Source organism: Lepisosteus oculatus, unplaced genomic scaffold (assembly GCF_040954835.1).
Source record: "Lepisosteus oculatus isolate fLepOcu1 unplaced genomic scaffold, fLepOcu1.hap2 HAP2_SCAFFOLD_58, whole genome shotgun sequence".
NCBI lineage: Eukaryota > Metazoa > Chordata > Actinopteri > Semionotiformes > Lepisosteidae > Lepisosteus > Lepisosteus oculatus.
In genome coordinates this window covers 699,110-723,049 of record NW_027168128.1, presented here as the reverse complement: position 1 = coordinate 723,049, position 23,940 = coordinate 699,110, and the positions used below count along the sequence as shown (strand labels likewise).

At 41.6% G+C, this 23,940-nt stretch overlaps 1 protein-coding gene across 1 annotated transcript; it reads right to left on the bottom strand.

Moving 5' to 3' along the window:
* Nucleotides 1-4,981: 4,981 nt before the first annotated feature.
* On the bottom strand, nucleotides 4,982-6,363 carry LOC138231375 (zinc finger C2HC domain-containing protein 1C-like). The gene is made up of 2 exons (XM_069186552.1): nucleotides 5,735-6,363; nucleotides 4,982-5,330 (listed from the first exon to the last, which is right to left on the bottom strand). Exons 1-2 carry the CDS (start codon nucleotides 6,299-6,301, stop codon nucleotides 5,274-5,276), a joined length of 624 nt encoding a protein of 207 aa, XP_069042653.1. The 5' UTR covers nucleotides 6,302-6,363; the 3' UTR covers nucleotides 4,982-5,273.
* Between the last annotated feature and the right edge of the window lie 17,577 nt (nucleotides 6,364-23,940).

Genomic DNA, 23,940 nt, shown 5'->3' with positions numbered 1-23,940 from the left:
ACATGTGGGTCAACACCGTGTGAGGCATTAAACATCACCTTCGTGCATTACCGCGATTCATCTGGCACACAACTGTACTACTACAGAAATAATATATATATATAATGTCGCCACTCGAATCTGTAATAAAAATAAATTATAAAAAATGCCGCTGGCGTCTCACCCGACTGGCGGCCACAGCGCGTCTGAGGGCTCCCCAGAGAAACGAGCCGCCTGTGACCCCAGGGGCACCTTCACTGGCGCCCCGCCACCAACAAACCCCAAGGGCTGTCGCAAAGCCAACTCCATACAGAAAAACGGAACTCATCTGGGGGAAGTTCACAAAATAAAATAATAAAATAAAAGATGACATCATATAACCACGGCTCAACGCAGCTGGCTACACGTGTGAGAAGGTGCAGTACTTGAAGTGCGCTGGGCAAACTTCCGAGGTCAAATTCTTCCAGCACGGTTGTACCTTTAAAGCGGAGACGACGGCACCGAAATTTTTTGGCGCGCCTTCTCTTTAAAGCCCTGGCCAAATATGAAGACAGTACGTACAGTTATAATTCAAACGGAATTAAAAACTACACATCCCAGTTACCATGGTGGTGCTTGTGATCATTGCGTTTAACCAACGAAACAGGGCGAAAAATCAGTCACATGACTTTGGGGCAGAGTTTCGAAAGCTTAACCTATCAGCAACAAAGCGAAATTTACACGATAGGCTACCTCAAACTGTCAGTTACACGACTGTGTATGTCGCTTAAGCCACTCCTATTTGGCATTTTAGTTATGGAGGCGAGAAGACGCCCCCCCCCCCCCCCCTCTCTGGGTGCCTGATTTGCCGCCATCTTTAACCGCTTCGTGTCCAAATCGCAGTAGCTACGCGTACGAAATAAAGTTCATCCCAGCTACAAAACATATATATTTTTGTGGTAAGAGAGAGCAAAACATCAGTATTTACTGCTATTAATTAGTTTACGATTTATAGTTGAAATCTGAGCCTAAATATAAAGTTAAAATCTCGACAAAGCAATGTAGGAAATACAGAGAAAATAAATCCTTTCTGACATCTAAAATCAGTTTCGATCAAGGTCTCTAAATCGAACAAGAAAAAGAGGATTTTCGGAGGGCAATTACGCTGTATTTATATAGAATAAATGATTTATGAGCAATCTAATTTCTTGTTCGTTTAAAACAGTGAAATGTCAGCTGCAAAAGATCGCACCAGAAACAGCAATCTCTCCACCTGTCATAGACGTTCAGGAAAGGCTGAATGAAGTCATGGTGATCAATAATAACAGTTGTAGGACAAGAAACAAAAGATAGTGAAAACTTAAGATTTTTAAGGCTAAAACTCAAATTCATTCTACAAATTAAGGCAAATGAAAATTCAGGACGTTAAAGTGCTAGTGGTGTAAAAAAATACAAAAATGCACATGAGCAAAAAGTTTTAGAAATGGAGCAAACATAATAAAAGCCATGCCTATAGTGCAGAAGAGGGATGCAGGAACACTTGCTTAGATATACAACAACATTATTTTATTAAACCTTTACAATTTCTTGCATTAGTAATTATCTTTTTGCATACCCCAGCTTGCTCTCCATGAGATACACAGACACACAGATGAAAGAGATAGGGAGAGAGCCTGTGGTCAGAGTACAGGGTCATCCATTGTACAGCGCCCCTGGAGCAGTTGGGGTTAAGGGCCTTGCTCAGCAGCCCAACAGAGTAGGATTCTTCTGCTGGGTGCGGGATTTATTGTTAAATTATTACTTTAAATGAATAGTTTGAGTTACTGAAACAGCCCGCTAATAAAATTGTCGCAATTTTGTTCTCGTTTGGAAGAGAGAATCAAAAATGAGACATAATGATGGTTTCCGGCTTAGACCTTTAAAGGTACCCCCATCACGGAAGAATTTGACCTCGGAACGTTTACCCAGCGTAATATTGTATTTCATTTCACTTTGACCGATTGTCTTTAAATCAATTGTTGTCAGAATATCCCCACCTCCAAACAAGAACAAAATTGCAACGATTTTATTAACTGGCTGTTTCAGTAACTTAAAGTACATATTTAAAGTAATAATTTAACAAGATAGGTAAATGTTTTAAGATATGTATATGTTGTGAATGTCTGTAGATTGTATCTTATGATTTAAATACTTTTATTTTTTCACAATCTGGCAATGCCAGACAGAATTCTAATGGCCTTGCAGATCAGAAAATCAAGGAACAAAACAATTTTTGCGCCCAGCTCCTCAATAGGATAGCTTTAACTTGCTAATGCGTTGGTGTACTAAAGTAAAAAACAATTACTTTTTGACAATGAAAACTGGTGTGTATCTCTCTCTTTGCTGGCGCGCGGGCACGGTGGGGTGCTGTACCACCCGCACAGAACATTAAAGTGTCCCTTTCCATTCAATGGGTGTCTGAGTTGCTGTGTCCTATCTTCTGACAGTCGCTGTTGTGAATGTCTGCAGAGTGTATCTTATTTTTAGCATTGTAGCGCTTTCGCCCTGGGGGGCGGCTGAAGAACACCCGGCTGGGGTGCGCGGTGAGGGGCAGGACAGGAGTGGTCAGGGCGGGGTTTAGGTAGGCCGCTGACTATTGCAGCTGCCACACAGTGAAAGGGGCATACGGGCTGGGGAGATCGCCCGTTTTCCATGTAAATAGTTCCCTGGTTCCGCACCCCTCTCTCTCTCCCTCTCCAGATACAGCTGTATGAATTCCACCAGTCAGGACAAGAGGCTCTACTGTACGCACAGAGGGGTGGTAGAGGGGAACAAGTTGCAAGCTGTGGGGTTGAAGCTGATACCCTGGATCCCCTCCAGACACAGCTGTATGAGCTCCACCAGTCAGGACAGGAGGCTCTACTGTACACTGAGAGAGGCGGTGGGGAGAACAAGCTGATACCCTGGCTTCTCACACAAACCTTAAAATCACGTAATAGGTTTATTCCATGCTGAAAAAAAGAAGAAAGAATACACATTCCATAGGAATCAGTGCCTTTATATAGCGCCTTTAAAGGTGGCTTCTCAAAGTGCCTTACAGGATAAAAACAACAAAAACAAAAACAATATTGTTTTCCATTGCACTTTGACAGATCATCTTTAAATCAATTGTTGATTTAAAGTTTGACAGTAAATGTTTATATTGTAAAGCATACAGCCGCCATTTCTTTCTAAAAATTAAAAAAAATTGTTTGCGCAGTCTAAGAGGGGAGGGGTCTTCCGACAATCCCCCATACACTCAAGTGAAATATTAATAACCCCAATGTAAACAGCGTATTTACAATTTGTTGATAATAAAAATGTTAAGTTCTCTAAGACTTTGTGATACTTTACCCAGGGAGGTGTGTAAGCATGCGTGGTGACTATTCATTGTTATTAAAAAATGACTTAGATTCGAACATGTTGTGATATTTAGAAATATAAAAAGTCAATTAATTGTCCATAATATTGCTATTTTATTTTTTCAAAGAAATGCTTGTTAAAAGAAAAGTCATGGCACAGGCTGGATTTGAACAGCCAACCTCTCACTTACAAGTTCAGCACATGAATAGAATTATATCATTATTAATTTCTTTAGATATGCGATTCCATATTATATTCCCTATTAATCAAATTCTAAAAGTATGCTTGTTTGCTCCTGTATTGAGCGTATTTGCAGAAAAGCTTAAAACTACCACTTTTTATACACACGTTATTTCACGTTAGTTAAAGACTTCGATGCTTAATATTGTTTAGGGAGAAATGGAATACTGGTGTGTATTTTTGTACCGAGACCAGCCATATACAATTTACATACTGTAATACTGTATATTTATGTTCCAAAATTAATATCGTTTATGGCCTTCACACGCGTTATGCTCCTATTCTTTTTATGCTCAGCTACTAAGATTTCCCTTCAGTGGTAAAATTCCATATAAATATTTAATACTTAAACGGGCACAGTAAAGACATTAAATATACATATACATACTGTATACAGTACAGTTTGCATACAGTAATATGTTTATGTTCCTAAATCAATATCTCTTATGAGCATGCAAAAGGCATGGTGAATTGGAGATTCTCAAAAATGACTGTACTTTGCATGATTGGAAACAAATGCGTGATTGGATCAACGAAATGCTGTGGTGTTACTTTTACAAAGACGGTCAATGAAAAAAAGAATGTGGACCAGGGCAATACTTTGAGTTTACAGCTTGTCCAAGGTCATTCATTAGAACATGTGGTATTATGCGGTACTATGCGAGAATACACGGTATTAATATGGTAACTTGTGTTACACCGCGATAAGCACACCGCTTCTGGGAAAACTGGCCTCAACACTGTATTGGATAAGGCACTTAGAAAACAGATTCATGCGTGGACCACAGCAATGTCCCTTTACTGACAGCCAGCAATCAACGGATGTGTCTGATCATGAATGGTTTTCCCTGTTGTTTGTTTATTACTCGGTGTTGCATTTTAAGCTGTGCATGAGGCAGGACCCGGAGGCTGCTGCTTCTGCAGGGATTGAGGAAGAGCTGAGCGCCATGTAAGGCAAAGACACTGCGTTCTACTTTATCAGGTGCCTGGAGTGTAAGAGCTGCAGATAATATTGAGTCACATTAATCCCAACATATTTCAAATATTATGAAAATTAAATAAATTAAATCAAATAACTTTAATTAAAAAAATCAATCACACTTTACCTTGCTTTTTCAGTTGTTTTAAAGGAAAATTGATGCAGAGAATGTGTGAATACTACTTCTTGATGGTTCCAAGGCCAATGTGACCTTTTCTATTGCCTGCTAATTGTACGTTCCAGGTTGAACAATTATTTTTAGGAGGTCAAGGTGTATGAATGATAAGAACAGCTTGAAATTTATTTTCACGGTCGACACACATTTTCGCAAGGGAAAAAAACTGAAATAACCACAGTTACGCAAACACCAGTCCACCAAAAAAAAATCATTTTATTAAAACAAGGTAACATTTTTTTTATCATCATACGGATGAACTGTGCTAAATATATTTCTAAAAAGAAAAAGCAGGACGTGAGTCGTGAGCCAAGATCATGACTCTTTTACTCTTCTTCACATCAGTTTTCATCTGTGAGGAGGAGGAGGGGGGCGGCTCCTGATGTGCTGACACTTGGGGATGTGCCTCTGTGCCGGCCTGGGGGCAAAGCGCCGGCCGCAGTGAGGGCAGGGCACGTAGTCGGGGTTTGGATTCGCGGGGGGCTGGGGCAGGTTCAAAACCTTCCCTCCTTGCGTGATCACCTGCTGCACCTCCCTGGCCTATTTGATGCTCCGAATGAAATCCTCGTGCTTCTGCCTCCAGTTGTTCTTTCTCAGCTGGGAACAGGAAATGAAACCAATGAAACAGCTTCCAGAAAAAGTCCAGACTAGCACTGCGTACACAGTCTGGTCGCAAACCATTCACAAGGCAAGAAAATATCAATACAGTAATAACGTAGCTTTCTGGGCCTACCTTTCATGTCATTGGGTAGAGAGTACAATTTAGTTATGGTTTTGTTTCTCGTGAGTGCTATTTGCTTGATATCTCATGTAGATTTTTACAACAGAATTCAGAAGTCACTAAGACCCATTTATTCTGTCTGGCAAATGTGCCTTTGCGGCAGTTTTTCAGAAGAGTACTTCATAAAACACTTATTTATTGTTTACATTGATTTATAAGCTGAGTCTGACTCTAGGAGAAAACAAGGGAAGCTTGGAAAGAGTTTAAGGATAGCCCTTACCACGATTGGCGGTCTAACCTTCTTCTTATGGATGTATGTCTCCAGTTCTGTTCCCTTGGCCCTGTGCTTGAAAGAGTCAAAAACCTTCCTCTTTGAATTCTGAAGCTTCTTGCAGATCTTGCTGTGTTTCTCCAACCTCTCTACAGCAAACTTCCTGTGACACAGTTCACAGGGCACCAGCTGAGGGTTTCCACTCTGGCTATTCTCATATGGAAATTGCTCAGCGATAGGGCACATCAGACTTGTAGGGGACAAATATCTGTTTTCCACTGACAGAGTTTGTTCATCCAGACATGCGGTGTTATTTCTGAAGTGGGCCTGCGCGGCCTGTGCCGCTGACACATCACTTTCAGGGAGCCTTGCTTTCTTGAGGTACTTTCTCCTTCCACAGGGGACGTCTTCTAGCCCACGGCTGCAAGGGCTCACTTGACGTCTCTCCTGATGGGAAAGCGCAGAGGGAAAGTGCGATTCTGCGCATCCGCCGTCCTCCTTTGGAGAACCATAATCAAGGTTGTCTCCTTTGAAAGGAAGGGCTTTCCTTGGAGTGAAGGCTTTTTGCTTCTCCATTCTGCAGGTCAGAAGAGGCACGGCCTTAGAGCGGTGGTTGGCCCACGGTCCTCTGGGGCGAAGCTCGCTCTGCCTCGCCAGGAGTGTCTTCCTTCGGGTCAGGAGTCCTCTATTTTCCCTTCCGGCCACCTCTCTGGAGTCTTCCATCTCTCTCTGAACCATCCTCAGCTCCTCCTGAGGTCTAAAGAGCTTCGCCTGCATCATGGCCTCCTTCTGGCGAATCTCGTCCTTCATCATGGCCTCCTTCCGGCGCATCACATCCTGCAGACTGGCCTCCCTCCGGCGATGCTCCTCCTTCAGCGCGGCCTCTGCCTCGGCCACTTTTCGTAGCTCCTCTTGCAACTGAAAGTGCTCCTTCCCATTGGCATGAGAAGGGCATTGCCCTGGAGGGGTCGCCACCATGGGGAGGACAGTCCTGTCCTTAGGTTTGCGTACTCTTGAGTCCCTCCTGCCCGGCCTCTCGCAGGGCCTCTCATGACCATCCTGAGGCGGGGTGGGGGCAAACAAGAAATCACTCTGTGCTTCCGGGCGGTCCACAGCCGGAACCTCACCAGGGCCGGAGACTTTCCTGTTACCCATAGGCTTCAAGGGGTAAGACCGATCATACCCCACAATGTTCTTCTCGGGGCCCTGTTGGGTTTGGAAGCGATAGCTGTTCCCCGTCTTCTTCTCCGCAGCGTATTTGACATATTGGAAAGATTTTCTCATCTTCTGTAGAGCCGCCTCCTGCCGTCGATTGTATATGGCGATCATTTTTTTCTCCTTTTCCTGCATCAGTTTCTCTTGGAAGGTGTCCTTCAGAAGCTGTATCTTGGGAGGCGGGCAGTACGTGGAGATCAGATCCTGTCGCCTTAAGGGCGCGGGTCGATTCGAGTCTGTGTCCTTCGGGGAGGGGGACAGAGCACCAGGCTTAGGACTGGGCTCCATTGGCAAATGAGATATGAGCTTTGTTTCCCAGGTATCTGGAAAAGGCAAAAATGGCAAATAAATGATATCCTGCACAGTCTAGTATGGTCTAATAGAAAAGAATAAAAAAAACAATTCAGGAAATACACAACTTTTTAATATTAAACCTAATGGTGTTGAATGCTGCATGCTGACTCAGTAGGAGACAGATCCTAAACATAAACATTATAATAAACATTTGTTTCCCAAATAACATTCTCAATGTTCAGAATGCTTAAAGTCATGAGCTTTTTTAAAAATGTTTAACTGAAACCTGGAAATGTACTATTTCATTTCAAAGCTTGTATTATATCTACGAAATACATGTTTTTTATATAAAATTAACCCATTATGCAACAGTGGTTTGAGCAAAAGTCACTGTGAATAAGGGAATTTATCAATATTAATTAGCCGTTTCACTACATTATAGATAGCTGAAGGATTATGATACAGTATATCGATTTCGCTACAAATTGACAAGAATATTTGATAACACTTACCAAACAAGTCTCAAACAGCGGAGAAATAGTTCACCACGACGATAGCAATGCAATGTTTGACTGCATCTCCCTATGTGATATATCTGTATTTGGGTAAATACAGATCACGTAATTCAGGGAGCACTGTTACGTCAGGTCACCGACCATTATTACTGTATAATACGATAACTACCATTACAAAATGTCTCCCTTTTGATTTGAAGTGGTTCTTTTAAATAAGTAAATTGCAATCACTTAGCCTACATCTGTGCTCCTAATTCATCGCGACGACGGACTGAGACTCCGGTTGGATTTGTGAGAAGTAAAGGGGTGTGCCTGTTTTAAAACCGATTCATACGTCTTAAACACATGGACATTGATAGCAGTCTGTGTTATATAATTTATCTTTTCATTTTATTTAAATTTAAGTATCACATACACATTTTCAAAGTAACTGTACCCCTTTTAATTATGATCCCCATCGCTCACAGCTCCGAAGCTGAGACGAGGGCTACTTCAGATGGGATTTCCAACATTTCTCTCTTAGCTTGTATACCGGTGGAAAGGAGAGGGCTCTTAAAACGTGTTGATAGTAAGATTGGGATGTATTTGCAGTCTAGATATAGTTTTTTAATGTTCGGAGCCGCCACAGATTCATTTTCTTACGACTGCTTTTCTGGATGACAATAACAATGCAAACGATGGTGTTAAGGCGAGGCTGTGCCTTAAGGCTCCTCTGCTTACAATGTTCAGCGCGTAAATCGCAAACGAGCGCCTCTCTTACGATGAAAATGCAGAAAATAAGACCACGAGATTTAAACCTACGGCTTACAAATTTATGCGTAAACACTAAAACCGTATCTTTAGCAAAGCTGGCGAGACAATGTGTTTTATCATTTAAAAAAGTACTGGAAAATAATTAAAGGTTATCACGATAAACAGAGGTTACTGATCTACTACTGTATGCTGTGACCAAAAATGAGAGTCCCCCGATCCTCGCAGCCTTCATGCTTTGGTCTTGGCCTGGACGTTTTTTTTAAGATAATGGGGTCAAGTTAAGAAATTATGCAAGTTTCTAATCAAATCCAAGGGCGCCTCGATCTCCTAAACATCTTTAGAAGGCCGACGGACCACACTGCACGGTCCGGGTCCGGGCCCTGACCCGGTTCTGGATAATGCCAGCTTAAAGTGAAAAATTCTACTGTACATATTATGTTTCTTATTATGGTATATATGTATAATATAGCGCGACCGCTTCACGAAGCTAGAAAGAAAGGTATCCGCCATTTTTATTTTACCTGCAATTGAATTTGCCATTAAAATCATTATTAATACCGCAGCTGCTAAATTACTTACCTAAAAGCGTTCAGATACAAAAGCACTTGAGCTGTAATGTTTATATACTGTTGGCCCGATGACCTACTTCAAGAAGAATTGTTACATAGACCGCCAAGGACTGTCATCACACTTTACGTCATAAAGCGCTTTAAAACTTTTGACAAGTTCAACACCTCATATTTTGTACTGTTTATCATGGTAAAAGCAACTCAAAGCAATTCTAAAAATGATCGAAAGGTAAAAATGCAAGCTTATACGAGCTGTCATTTTAACATTTATAACATATATTTAAACAAAATATATATAATCTATTTTAATAAAATAGAAAAGTGTTCTTAGTCTTCACTTAAAAGCTGTTAGAAGCTGCCTTTCTGACAAGAGAGTTCTGTGAGTTCCACAGTCTCAGTGCATTAAAGTCAAAACCAGTTGCTTTTTATTTCCTGTTTTACGACAGAGCAAGGAGGGTGTCCACAGACCACTGTGCACCTGCAGGCTGATATGGGGGGTAAAAAGTCTAGAAGTTAGTAAATAAGATTTTAGCACATGTTCTAAAACTGGAGCACCTGGAAGAAATCCACACAAATGAAGGGAGAACATACAATTCCATCCAGACTGCACCCCAGGAATTGAAATGAAGGGAGAACATACAATTCCATCCAGACTGCACCCCAGGAATTGAAGTAAATAAGATTTTAGCACATGTTCTAAAACTGGAGCACCTGGAAGAAATCCACACAAAAACAAACCGGACACCTGTAGTGATGCCAACACAATGATCTGAGCTCCTTCTTTGAGTTAAATCCTAGCATCTGCATTTTTTACAAGTTGTTGCTATGGCAGAGCATGACCAGAGCATAACAGAAACCACCCATTTTCTAACCGCTTCATCCAATTTAGGGTCAGGGGGTCAGGGGGTCACGGGGCACGGGGGAGCCAGAGCCTCAGAAAGTAATAAGCAGGAGATACCTGGGACTGGATGGTAGTCCAATGCAGGGAAGACACAGACACTCACCAATTATCCCAGAAGCCAATTAACCTACCAGTAGTTCTTTGAAGTGTGGGAGGAAGCCGGAGCACCCAAAGCAAACTCATGCAAACATGGGGAGAACATACAAGCTCCATACAGATAGCACCCCAGGTCCAGAAGTGTACCCAGGGCCTCAGCACTGTGAGCTAGCAATGCTAAACGCTGGGCTACTGTGCATGCTAATTTCTAGGCATCAGGTGATCAATCAGGTAGTGTTTCTCAGATAAAAGGACACCAGTAATTTAGTATGAGATTCAAATTGACCTCAGAACAAAATATAACTTATGTTATATAACTTATATAGAACTTACTACAGCATAACTGTCTTATTTGGCTCTTGTAGAAAATATTAACAGCATGCCTATTAAACATACAGTATCTAGCAATCAGCAATCAAAATAAAAACATTTCCAAACATGGAAACTGCCCAGTTAATGAAGCATTTCAAAGACATTAATCTATTCAATAATTGCAGTTTCAAGTAGATAACAGATTTATATTCAGATTACGAAAGTATCATAACAACGGCTGCTTGTGTAAGGAATCCATGAATACCACTGTACATGAGAATTTCACACCTATTTGTAATCAATACACAAAATCCTATTGAATTTCAGGTACTTGTTCATTCAGCATTGCTTGACTCCGCGGACTCCTTGTTGTTTCAATATTCTAGCAATAGGACTAATCGCCAATACAGTGCCGTTGTAATCTATTCCTTCTGCCAGCAGAGGACGGTATTCGCACAGCCAGTTCAGGATAAGATACGGTCCTCGCAGTTCACAGTACAACTGGCCACAGCCGTACTCGGAATATGCTCTCGATAACCTCGTTTAGTTTAAGTTTCATATCAACCCACAGATGCATTGCATAAACACTAGAATTCTGGTTGTACTTAAATTGACCGTATACGTTTTGGATTATGTTTAACCTTCTTCAATTTCTTCAACCATATTTTGAGATGATTACGTTTACAGAAGCAAATATTATTCAGTGCTTTTTCTTCACTCCTTTAATCAAACCCACATTTCTATAAGGAGGGCCATTGTGAAACTCCCCAAAGTGAGCTGAATTAATCTTTTATTCTTCACACCTGCAAAGTCATTCCTTCATTGTGTAATATGAAGGCCTTTCATTATTCACGTATACTACAACATCTGAAAATAATGGGTCTTGAAATAGTTGAATGAAAGAAAATCCTGAATAACTCCTCCAAATGCGTGTTACACTTTCATCAGGTACACACACTTTGAATGTGATGAACTATAAAAAGTTATTTTAACCATACCCAATGGAGCTCGGGAGTGCGATTGCATACACAATCATGTTTTCAGTGTTTGGACATCAGCCGTACATCAGAACAATCATTTCACTAACACAGCTCCATGTTGAGTGATATATCTGTATTTGGGTATATACAGATCACGTAATTCAGGGAGCACTGTTACGTCAGGTCACCAACCATTATTACGACGCTCATATGTCATAGAGCTCCTTAGGATGTTTGTATAATCTTTATCCAAATATTCATATGGCCGCAGTTACGGCGTTTATTTTACAGTTAATGTAACAGGGTGTCATTATATTTTTCTGTCTTTATGGTGGCAGACCACTTAACTAAATCTGAGTAGGCGGTTTCTACAAGTGGGTCAGATAAAATATTAAATATACAGTAAAAGCTCACACCTATTCATACCCTTTATGTACTGTATATCTACAATTACGTATACTGTATAATACGATAACTACCATTACAAAATGTCTCCCTTTTGATTTGAAGTGGTTCTTTTAAATAAGTAAATTGCAATCACTTAGCCTACATCTGAGCTCCTAATTCATCGCGACGACGGACTGAGACTCCAGTTGGATTTGTGAGAAGTAAAGGGGTGTGCCTGTTTTAAAACCGATTCATACGTCTTAAACACATGGACATAGATAGCAGTCTGTGTTATATAATTTATCTTTTTATTTTATTTAAATTTAAGTATCACATACACATTTTCAAAGTAACTGTACCCCTTTTAATTATGATCCCCATCGCTCACAGCTCCGAAGGTGAGACGAGGGCTACTTCAGATGGGATTTCCAATATTTCTCTCTTAGCTTGTATACCGGTGGAAAGGAGAGGGCTCTTAAAACGTGTTGATAGTAAGATTGGGATGTATTTGCAGTCTAGATATAGTTTTTTTAATGTTCAGAGCCGCCACAGATTCATTTTCTTACGACTGCTTTTCTGGATGACAATGACAATGCAAACGATGGTGTTAAGGCGAGGCTGTGCCTTAAGGCTCCTCTGCTTACAATGTTCAGCGCGTAAATCGCAAACGAGCGCCTCTCTTACGATGAAAATGCAGAAAATAAGACCACGAGATTTAAACCTACGGCTTACAAATTTATGCGTAAACACTAAAACCGTATCTTTAGCAAAGCTGGCGAGACAATGTGTTTTATCATTTGAAAAAGTACTGGAAAATAATTAAAGGTTATCACGATAAACAGAGGTTACTGATCTACTACTGTATGCTGTGACCAAAAATGAGAGTCCCCCGATCCTCGCAGCCTTCATGCTTTGGTCTTGGCCTGGACGTTTTTTTTAAGATAATGGGGTCAAGTTAAGAAATTATGCAAGTTTCTAATCAAATCCAAGGGCGCCTCGATCTCCTAAACATCTTTAGAAGGCCGACGGACCACACTGCACGGTCCGGGTCCGGGCCCTGACCCGGTTCTGGATAATGCCAGCTTAAAGTGAAAAATTCTACTGTACATATTATGTTTCTTATTATGGTATATATGTATAATATAGCGCGACCGCTTCACGAAGCTAGAAAGAAAGGTATCCGCCATTTTTATTTTACCTGCAATTGAATTTGCCATTAAAATCATTATTAATACCGCAGCTGCTAAATTACTTACCTAAAAGCGTTCAGATACAAAAGCACTTGAGCTGTAATGTTTATATACTGTTGGCCCGATGACCTACTTCAAGAAGAATTGTTACATAGACCGCCAAGGACTGTCATCACACTTTACGTCATAAAGCGCTTTAAAACTTTTGACAAGTTCAACACCTCATATTTTGTACTGTTTATCATGGTAAAAGCAACTCAAAGCAATTCTAAAAATGATCGAAAGGTAAAAATGCAAGCTTATACGAGCTGTCATTTTAACATTTATAACATATATTTAAACAAAATATATATAATCTATTTTAATAAAATAGAAAAGTGTTCTTAGTCTTCACTTAAAAGCTGTTAGAAGCTGCCTTTCTGACAAGAGAGTTCTGTGAGTTCCACAGTCTCAGTGCATTAAAGTCAAAACCAGTTGCTTTTTATTTCCTGTTTTACGACAGAGCAAGGAGGGTGTCCACAGACCACTGTGCACCTGCAGGCTGATATGGGGGGTAAAAAGTCTAGAAGTTAGTAAATAAGATTTTAGCACATGTTCTAAAACTGGAGCACCTGGAAGAAATCCACACAAATGAAGGGAGAACATACAATTCCATCCAGACTGCACCCCAGGAATTGAAATGAAGGGAGAACATACAATTCCATCCAGACTGCACCCCAGGAATTGAAGTAAATAAGATTTTAGCACATGTTCTAAAACTGGAGCACCTGGAAGAAATCCACACAAAAACAAACCGGACACCTGTAGTGATGCCAACACAATGATCTGAGCTCCTTCTTTGAGTTAAATCCTAGCATCTGCATTTTTTACAAGTTGTTGCTATGGCAGAGCATGACCAGAGCATAACAGAAACCACCCATTTTCTAACCGCTTCATCCAATTTAGGGTCAGGGGGTCAGGGGGTCGCGGGGCACGGGGGAGCCAGAGCCTCAGAAAGTAATAAGCAGGAGATACCTGGGACTGGATGGTAGTCCAATGCAGGGAAGACACAGACACTCACCAATTATCCCAGAAGCCAATTAACCTACCAGTAGTTCTTTGAAGTGTGGGAGGAAGCCGGAGCACCCAAAGCAAACTCATGCAAACATGGGGAGAACATACAAGCTCCATACAGATAGCACCCCAGGTCCAGAAGTGTACCCAGGGCCTCAGCACTGTGAGCTAGCAATGCTAAACGCTGGGCTACTGTGCATGCTAATTTCTAGGCATCAGGTGATCAATCAGGTAGTGTTTCTCAGATAAAAGGACACCAGTAATTTAGTATGAGATTCAAATTGACCTCAGAACAAAATATAACTTATGTTATATAACTTATATAGAACTTACTACAGCATAACTGTCTTATTTGGCTCTTGTAGAAAATATTAACAGCATGCCTATTAAACATACAGTATCTAGCAATCAGCAATCAAAATAAAAACATTTCCAAACATGGAAACTGCCCAGTTAATGAAGCATTTCAAAGACATTAATCTATTCAATAATTGCAGTTTCAAGTAGATAACAGATTTATATTCAGATTACGAAAGTATCATAACAACGGCTGCTTGTGTAAGGAATCCATGAATAGCACTGTACATGAGAATTCCACACCTATTTGTAATCAATACACGAAATCCTATTGAATTTCAGGTACTTGTTTATTCAGCATTGCTTGACTCCGCGGACTCCTTGTTGTTTCAATATTCTAGCAATAGGACTAATCGCCAATACAGTGCCGTTGTAATCTATTCCTTCTGCCAGCAGAGGACGGTATTCGCACAGCCAGTTCAGGATAAGATACGGTCCTCGCAGTTCACAGTACAACTGGCCACAGCCGTACTCGGAATATGCTCTCGATAACCTCGTTTAGTTTAAGTACGGCCGTATTTCATATCAACCCACAGATGCATTGCATAAACACTAGAATTCTGGTTGTACTTAAATTGACCGTATACGTTTTGGATTATGTTTAACCTTCTTCAATTTCTTCAACCATATTTTGAGATGATTACGTTTTACAAAAGCAAATATTATTCAGTGCTTTTTCTTCACTCCTTTAATCAAACCCACATTTCTATAAGGAGGGCCATTGTGAAACTCCCCAAAGTGAGCTGAATTAATCCTTTATTCTTCACACCTGCGAAGTCATTCCTTCATTCTGTAATATGAAGGCCTTTCATTATTCACGTATACTACAACATCTGAAAATAATGGGTCTTGAAATAGTTGAATGAAAGAAAATCCTGAATAACGCCTCCAAATGCGTGTTACACTTTCATCAAGTACACACACTTTGAATGTGATGAACTATAAAAAGTTATTCTAACCATACCCAATGGAGCTCGGGAGTGCGATTGCATACACAATCATGTTTTCAGTGTTTGGACATCAGCCGTACATCAGAACAATCATTTCACTAACACAGCTCCATGTTGAGTGACTTCCCTCCAAAAACACAAAGTCACTTTCCCTTAGCAATTATTGCATGGACTTAGATTATCTGCCTTCTGCATCAAGCCCTGTATGATATACTGTACAAAGCCAAGCTTTGGGATAGTGCTTTGTTTGGATCCTTGTCTTGATCCTTTTGGATCCCAGGCTGCTCATTTGCAAATGAGTTTTGACATTAATTATAGTGACTATAGCAATGAGGTGGCACTGTGGTTCACAGAGCTGTGGTCCTGGGTTCAATTCCTGGGGTGCAGTCTGGATGGAATTGTATGTTCTCCCTTCATTTGTGTGGATTTCTTCCAGGTGCTCCAGTTTCTTCCCACAGTCCAAAGACATACAGTACTAGTAGGTTAAGGTGGAACTACAGTCCCAATTTTGCAGACACAAAAGTATTTAATTTCAGTCACAAAATAAAATCATTGACATTATAGAAAAACTTTACAAACTCAAAATTGAGCACAAAATCATGAATTTTGTGAAAGTACTGTAAGTTATGCCATGTTGTAACAAATTCGCATTCAAGTTCCACACAAATTGCGATGTGATGCAGCCCTTCCTGCTCACTAATCACTGTAATGACTAATGCAATGTGATGTAGGAGAGAAAGGGTATAGGTTATGCAGCAAACATTTCACTGCAATAAACGTTCCATTCCAAGGTTCTTTATGCAGAGTTAACAATGTATTATTATTTATTGGCAAAAACGTAAAAAAGTTGAGAGTTATATTTCCATTGGATTAAACGAGATGTATTCACAAGCCTGCTCCTTTACAATGTCATAGGGCCACATCAGATTACAGGAAGTTTTGCTGCCTCGTTCTGAATCGCAGAACATGGTTATTCTTTAACCTTGAAATGTAGTCTATTTTGTGATGTAAATTGGAGGTTTTACAAGTTATTGTGTGTTCCCCTTTAGATGGCTTCTGGGAAAACTGGCCTCAACACTGTATTGGATAAGGCACTTAGAAAACAAATTCATGCGTGGACCACAGCAATGTCCCTTTACTGAGAGCCAGCAATCAATGGATGTGTCTGATCATGAATGGTTTTCCCTGTTGTTTGTTGTATTACTCGGTGTTGCATTTTAAGCTGTGCATGAGGCAGGACCCGGAGGCTGCTGCTTCTGCTGGGATTGAGGAAGAGCTGAGCGCCATGTAAGGCAAAGACACTGCGTTCCACTTTATCAGGTGCCTGGAGTGTAAGAGCTGCAGATAATATTGAGTCACATTAATCCCAACATATTTCAAATATTATGAAAATTAAATAAATTAAATCAAATAACTTTCATTAAAAAAATCAATCATTCTTTACCATGCTTTTTCAGTTGTTTTTAAGGAAAATTGATGCCGAGAATGTGTGAATACTACTTTTTGATGGTTCCAAGGCCAATGTGACCTGTTCTATTGCCTGCTAATTGTACGTTCCAGGTTGAAAAATTATTTTTAGGAGGTCAAGTTGTATGAATGATAAGAGAAAAACTGAAATAACCACAGCTACGCAAACACCAGTCCACCAAAAAAAAAAATCATTTTATTAAAACAAGGTAACATTTTTTTTATCATCATACGGATGAACTGTGCTTAATATATTTCTATAAAGAAAAAGCAGGACTTGACTCGTGAGCCAAGATCATGACTCTTTTACTCTTCTTCACATCAGTTTTCATCTGCGAGGAGGAGGAGGGCGGCTCCTGATGTGCTGACACTTGGGGATGTGCCTCTGTGCCGGCCTGGGGGCAAAGCGCCGGCCGCAGTGAGGGCAGGGCACGTAGTCGGGGTTTGGATTCGCGGGGGGCTGGGGCAGGTTCACAACCTTCCCTCCTTGCGTGATCACCTGCTGCACCTCCCTGGCCTGTTTGATGCTCCGAATGAAATCCTTGTGCTTCTGCCTCCAGTTGTTCTGTCTCAGCTGGGAACAGGAAATGAAACCAATAAAACAGCTTCCAGAAAAAGTCCAGACTTGCACTGCGTACACAGTCTGGTCACAAACCATTCACAACGCAAGAAAATATCAATACAGTAATAACTTAGCTTTCTGGGGCTACCTTTCAGGTCATTGGGTAGAGAGTACAATTTAGTTATGGTTTTGTTTCCTGTGAGTGCTATTTGCTTGATATCTCATGTAGATTTTTACAACAGAATTCAGAAGTCACTAAAACCCATTTATTCTGTCTGGCAAATGTGCCTTTGCTTCTTCTTATGGATGTATGTCTCCAGTTCTGTTCCCTTGGCCCTGTGCTTGAAAGAGTCAAAAACCTTCCTCTTTGAATTCTGAAGCTTTTTGCAGATCTTGCTGTGTTTCTCCAGCCTCTCTACAGCAAACTTCCTGTGACACAGTTCACAGGGCACCAGCTGAGGGTTTCCACTCTGGCCATTCTCATATGGAAATTGCTCAGCGGTAGAGCACATCAGACTTGTAGGGGACAAATATCTGTTTTCCACTGACACAGTTTGTTCATCCAGACATGCGGTGTTATTTCTGAAGTGGGCCTGCGCGGCCTGTGCCGTTGACACGTCGCTTTCAGGGAGCCTTGCTTTCTTGAGATACTTTCTCCTTCCACAGGGGACGTCTTCTAGCCCACGGCTGCAAGGGCTCACTTGACGTCTCTCCTGATGGGAAAGCGCAGAGGGAAAGTGCGATTCTGCGCATCCGCCGTCTTCCATTGGAGAACCATAATCAAGGTTGTCTCCTCTGATAGGAAGGGCTTTCCTTGGAGTGAAGGCTTTTTGCTTCTCCATTCTGCAGGTCAGAAGAGGCACGGCCTTAGAGCGGTGGTTGGCCCAAGGTCCTCTGGGGCAAAGCTCGCTCTGCCTCGCCAGGAGTGTCTTCCTTCGGGTCAGGAGTCCTCTATTTTCCCTTCCGGCCACCTCTCTGGAGTCTTCCATCTCTCTCTAAACCATCCTCAGCTCCTCCTGAGCTCTGAAGAGCTTCGCCTGCATCATGGCCTCCCTCTGGCGAATCTCGTCCTTCATCATGGCCTCCTTCCGGCGCATCACATCCTGCAGACTGGCCTCCCTCTGGCGATGCTCCTCCTTCAGCGCGGCCTCTGCCTCGGCCACTTTTCGTAGCTCCTCTTGCAACTGAAAGTGCTCCTTCCCATTGGCATGAGAAGGGCATTGCCCTGGAGGGGTCGCCACCATGGGGAGGACAGTCCTGTCCTTAGGTTTGCGTACTCTTGAGCCCCTCCTGCCCGGCCTCTCGCAGGGCCTCTCATGACCATCCTGAGGCGGGGTGGGGGCAAACAAGGAATCACTCTGTGCTTCCGGGCGGTCCACAGCCGGAACCTCACCAGGGCCGGAGACTTTCCTGTTACCCATAGGCTTCAGGGGGTAAGACCGATCATACCCCACAATGTTCTTCTTGGGGCCCTGTTGGGCTTGGAAGCGATAGCTGTTCCCCGTCTTCTTCTCCGCAGCGTATTTGACATATTGGAAACATTTTCTCATCTTCTGTAGAGCTGCCTCCTGCCGCCGATTGTACATGGCGATCATTTTTTTCTCCTTTTCCTGCATCAGTTTCTCTTGGAAGGTGTCCTTCAGAAGCTGTATCTTGGGAGGCGGGCAGTACGTGGAGATCAGATCCTGTCGCCTTAAGGGCGCGGGTCGATTCGAGTCTGTGTCCTTCGGGGAGGGGGACAGAGCACCAGGCTTAGGACTGGGCTCCATTGGCAAATGAGATATGAGCTTTGTTTCCCAGGTATCTGGAAAAGGCAAAAATGGCAAATAAATGATATTCTGCACAGTCTAGTATGGTCTAATAGAAAAGAATAAAAAAAACAATTCAGGAAATACACAACTTTTTAATATTAAACCTAATGGTGTTGAATGCTGCATGCTGACTCAGTAGGAGACAGATCCTAAACATAAACATTATAATAAACATTTGTTTCCCAAATAACATTCTCAATGTTCAGAATGCTTAAAGTCATGAGCTTTTTTAAAAATGTTTAACTGAAACCTGGAAATGTACTATTTCATTTCAAAGCTTGTATTATATCTATGATATAAATGTTTTTTATATAAAATTAACCCATTATGCAACAGGGGTTTGAGCAAAAGTCACTGTGAATAAGGGAATTTATCAATATTAATTAGCCGTTTCACTACATTATAGATAGCTGAAGGATTATGATACAGTATATCGATTTCGCTACAAATTGACAAGCATATTTGATGACACTTACCAAACAAGTTTTAAACAGCGGAGAAATAGTTCACCACGACGATAGCAATGCAATGTTTGACTGCATCTCCCTATGTGATATATCTGTATTTGGGTATATACAGATCACGTAATTCAGGGAGCAATGTTACGTCAGGTCACCAACCATTATTTCGACGCTCATATGTCATAGAGCTCCTTAGGATGTTTGTATAATCTTTATCCAAATTTTCATATGGCCGCAGTTACGGCGTTTATTTTACAGTTAATGTAACAGGGTGTCATTATATTTTTCTGTCTTTATGGTGGCAGACCACTTAACTAAATCTGAGTAGGCAGTTTCTACAAATGGGTCAGATAAAATATTAAATATACAGTAAAAGCTCACACCTATTCATACCCTTTATGTACTGTATATCTTCAATTACATATACTGTATAATACGATAACTACCATTACAAAATGTCTCCCTTTTGATTTGAAGTGGTTCTTTTAAATAAGTAAATTGCAATCACTTAGCCTACATCTGAGCTCCTATTTCATCGCGATGACGGAGACTCCAGTCGGATTTGTGAGAAGGGGTGTGCCTGTTTTAAAACCGATTCATACGTCTTAAACACATGGACGTAGATAGCACAGTATGTGTTATATAATTTATCTTTTTATTTTATTTAAATTTAAGTATCACATACACATTTTCAAAGTAACTGTACCCCTTTTAATTATGATCCCCATCGCTCACAGCTCCGAAGGTGAGACGAGGGCTACTTCAGATGGGATTTCCAATATTTCTCTCTTAGCTTGTATACCGGTGGAAAGGAGAGGGCTCTTAAAACGTGTTGATAGTAAGATTGGGATGTATTTGCAGTCTAGATATAGTTTTTTTTAATGTTCGGAGCCGCCACAGATTCATTTTCTTACGACTGCTTTTCTGGATGACAATGACAATGCAAACGATGGTGTTAAGGCGAGGCTGTGCCTTAAGGCTCCTCTGCTTACAATGTTCAGCGCGTAAATCGCAAACTAGCGCCTTCCCTTACGATGAAAATGCAGAAAATAAGACCACGAGATTTAAACCTACGGCTTACAAATTTACGCGTAAACACTAAAACCGTATCTTTAGCAAAACTGGCGAAACAATGTGTTTTATCATTGAAAAAGTACTGGAAAATAATTAAAGGTTATCACGATAAACAGAGGTTACTGATCTACTACTGTACGCTGTGACCAAAAATGAGAGTCCCCCGATCCTCTCAGCCTTCATGCTTTGGTCTGGGCCTGGCCGTTTTTTTTAAGATAATGGGGTCAAGTTAAGAAATTATGCAAGTTTCTAATCAAATCCAAGGGCGCCTCGATCTCCTAAACATCTTTAGAAGGCCGACGGACCACACTGCACGGTCCGGGTCCGGGCCCTGACCCGGTTCTGGATAATGCCAGCTTAAAGTGAAAAATTCTACTGTACATATTATGTTTCTTATTATGGTATATATGTAAAATATGGCACGACCGCTTTACGAAGCTAGAAAGAAAGTTATCCGCCATTTTTATTTTACCTGCAATTGAATTTGCCATTAAAATCATTATTAATACCGCAGCTGCTAAATTACTTACCTAAAAGCGTTCAGATACAAAAGCACTTGAGCTGTAATGTTTGTATACTGTTGGCCCGATGACCTACTTCGTGTGTGGTCTGACGCAGTGGTGGCAGCTGTGTGATGCAGTGGTGGCTGGGCATGGTGAGGTGCGCTGGTAGATGTGTGACGCAGCTGTGGTCTGGTACGGTGAGGTGTGCTGGCAGCTGTGTGACGCAGTAGTGGCTTGGCACGGTGAGGTGCGCTGGCAGCTGTGTGGTGTGACGCATTGGTGGCCGGGTACTTTGAGGTGCGCTGGCAGCTGTGTGGTGTGACGCAGTGGTGGCCTGGTATGGTGAGGTGCGCTGGCAGCTGTGTGACGCAGTGGTGGCCTGGCACGGTGAAGTACGCTTGCAGCTGTGTTGTGTGACGCAGTGGTTATCTGGCATGGTGAGGTGCGATGGCAGCTGTGTGACGCAGTGGTGGTCTAGCACTGTGAGGTGCGCTGGTATCTGTGTGGTGTGACGCAGTGGTGGCCGGGCACGGTGAGGTGCGCTGGCATCTGTGTGACGCAGTGGTGGCCTTGCATGGTCAGGTGCGCTGGCAGCTATATGATGAAGAGGTGGCCGGGTACGGTGAGTTGCACTTGCAGCTGTGTGGTGTGATGCAGTTGTGGCCGGGCAGGGTGAGTTTCGCTGGTAGCTGGGTGACGCATTGGTGGCCTGGAACGGTGAGGTGCGCTGCCAGCTGTGTGGTGTGACGCAGTGGTGGCCTGGCACGGTGAGGTGTGCTTGCAGCTGTGTGACGCAGTGGTGGCCTGGTACGGTGAGGTGCGCTGGCAGTTGTGTGATGCAGTGGTGGCCGGGCACAGTGAGGTGCACTCGCAGCTGTGTGGTGTGACGCAGTGGTGTTCATCAGGCACAAGTTCATCAGTGAAAAGACCACTGGCATTTTTCCTTCCCCCTACATTCTCAGAGCAGAATCGAATTTAATATTAGCATAATTTATTACAGTGCTAAGTTTAATATTATTTATTACTAATAGTTTATGCTAACACCTAACTTTTTTAACGCGAGAAGTACTAATGTAAGTACCTACTGTACTGTACTTAAGTACTACCATAAGAAGTACTGCTGCATGTAACAAAAAAAAAGGAGTGGTGAAACAGCCCTAATCATACAGTATCAGTATCAACAGACATTGTATCAGTATCAGTTCTTGCTTTGTGCTGGGTTTAGCAGTTTTCCAAACATAGTCTTTCAGCGAATGCCATACCATCTCTATTGGATTTAAATCTGGAGATTCGGCTGGAGTTTTCACCCAGTTCACTCGATCTTCTGTAAGCCTCGCCCTTGCTGCTTTGTGTTTCGGATCGTTGTCCTGAAAGAGACGGTGCCTTGATCCAATGTGCTCCCTGATATTTGGGGCGGCATGATGTGTGACCACGACTTCCTCGAAGAATTCCCGATCCATAATTCCTTCGAAATAAAATTGTTTTTCAAGCAATGTAATGCAAGGTGCTTTCTAACGTTGGGCAATGTGTTTTTTCTCGAAATTTTGTTTTGAGAGACTAGATAAGTAATTCAAGTGTTTATGATATGTCGCTGTTGTGAATGTCTGTGGAGTGTATCTTATTAGCCTGTCCTGACTGGTGGAGCTCATCCAGCTGTGTCTGGATATCTTGGTCAAATATTCGGGTAGTATGTTTTGTCTGTTTAGGGTTCTGTAGCATTCCACACGGCTGGGCAGCTTGTTCCCCCCTCCCTCCCCTCTCTGTGTACAGTAGAGCCTCCTGTCCTGGCTGGTAGAGCTCATCCAGCTGTGTCTGGCTAATATTAAAGCCAGTACTTTAATATTGTTTTATGTATGTTTATCAATAGTGGGTACTGCCCTAATTCGGTCCTGCACCCGTTGTTAGGTGTTTTTTAGGTGTTGTTAGGGCTTCTACCAAATATGAACACATGGCTTTAAAATGTATACAATTCTAATATTTCCTTTTTTCCCATTGAAAGTATAACATATGTGGTGTGAGAAAGAGGTCCTCATTTAAGTGCATAAAACTCAGGCACTGGCGCAACTAACTGAACAAAGTTCAAGGGGGTATACGCTTTCTGTAGACACTTTATTTCCTCTTTTTCCATACTCTAAGAAATGATTTGGGAAACCTGTGGGACACTGGAGGTCATTATACATGAGCCTCTTTATGCACCTTTTAAGCCATTGAAACCTAGTTGCCTTGTTAAAAGGTCTAATATTACAGTAGGTGTGGTTTCTGTCTCCTAATTTCTGAGAATGATCAAATTGGGGAATAAGTTGTAGGGAATACCACTCTTGCACTTCTAAGAAAAGACTATCTCAAATGAAACTCGCTATAGAAAGACATCTTGTTGAAAAATTCTTTATTTTTTGTAATTGCTAAAGAAAAAACATTCATCAAGTCCTTCACAAATGTTTTGTTTGTGACTTTCTCTGTCGTTCCCTTTCACACTCAGCTGAACTATGTGTTATGTCTTGTAAACGTAATCAAACATTTCACTTAGGTGTGTGGGTTAACACAAACCCATATTGTATGAAACATTCAGTTTTTCATTCATGTTTTTTCTAACAATTGCATCCATGCTAGGACTACAGTAAACAACACTTTTTACTAAAGTAAATGAAATTGTTCATTAAACAAGACACATTGTTTTAAATGTATGCAATACGACGACACTAAAAACAACACTGAAACTTTTCATTGAAATACTGGACGAGATTGTGCATATTCAATGGATTTCT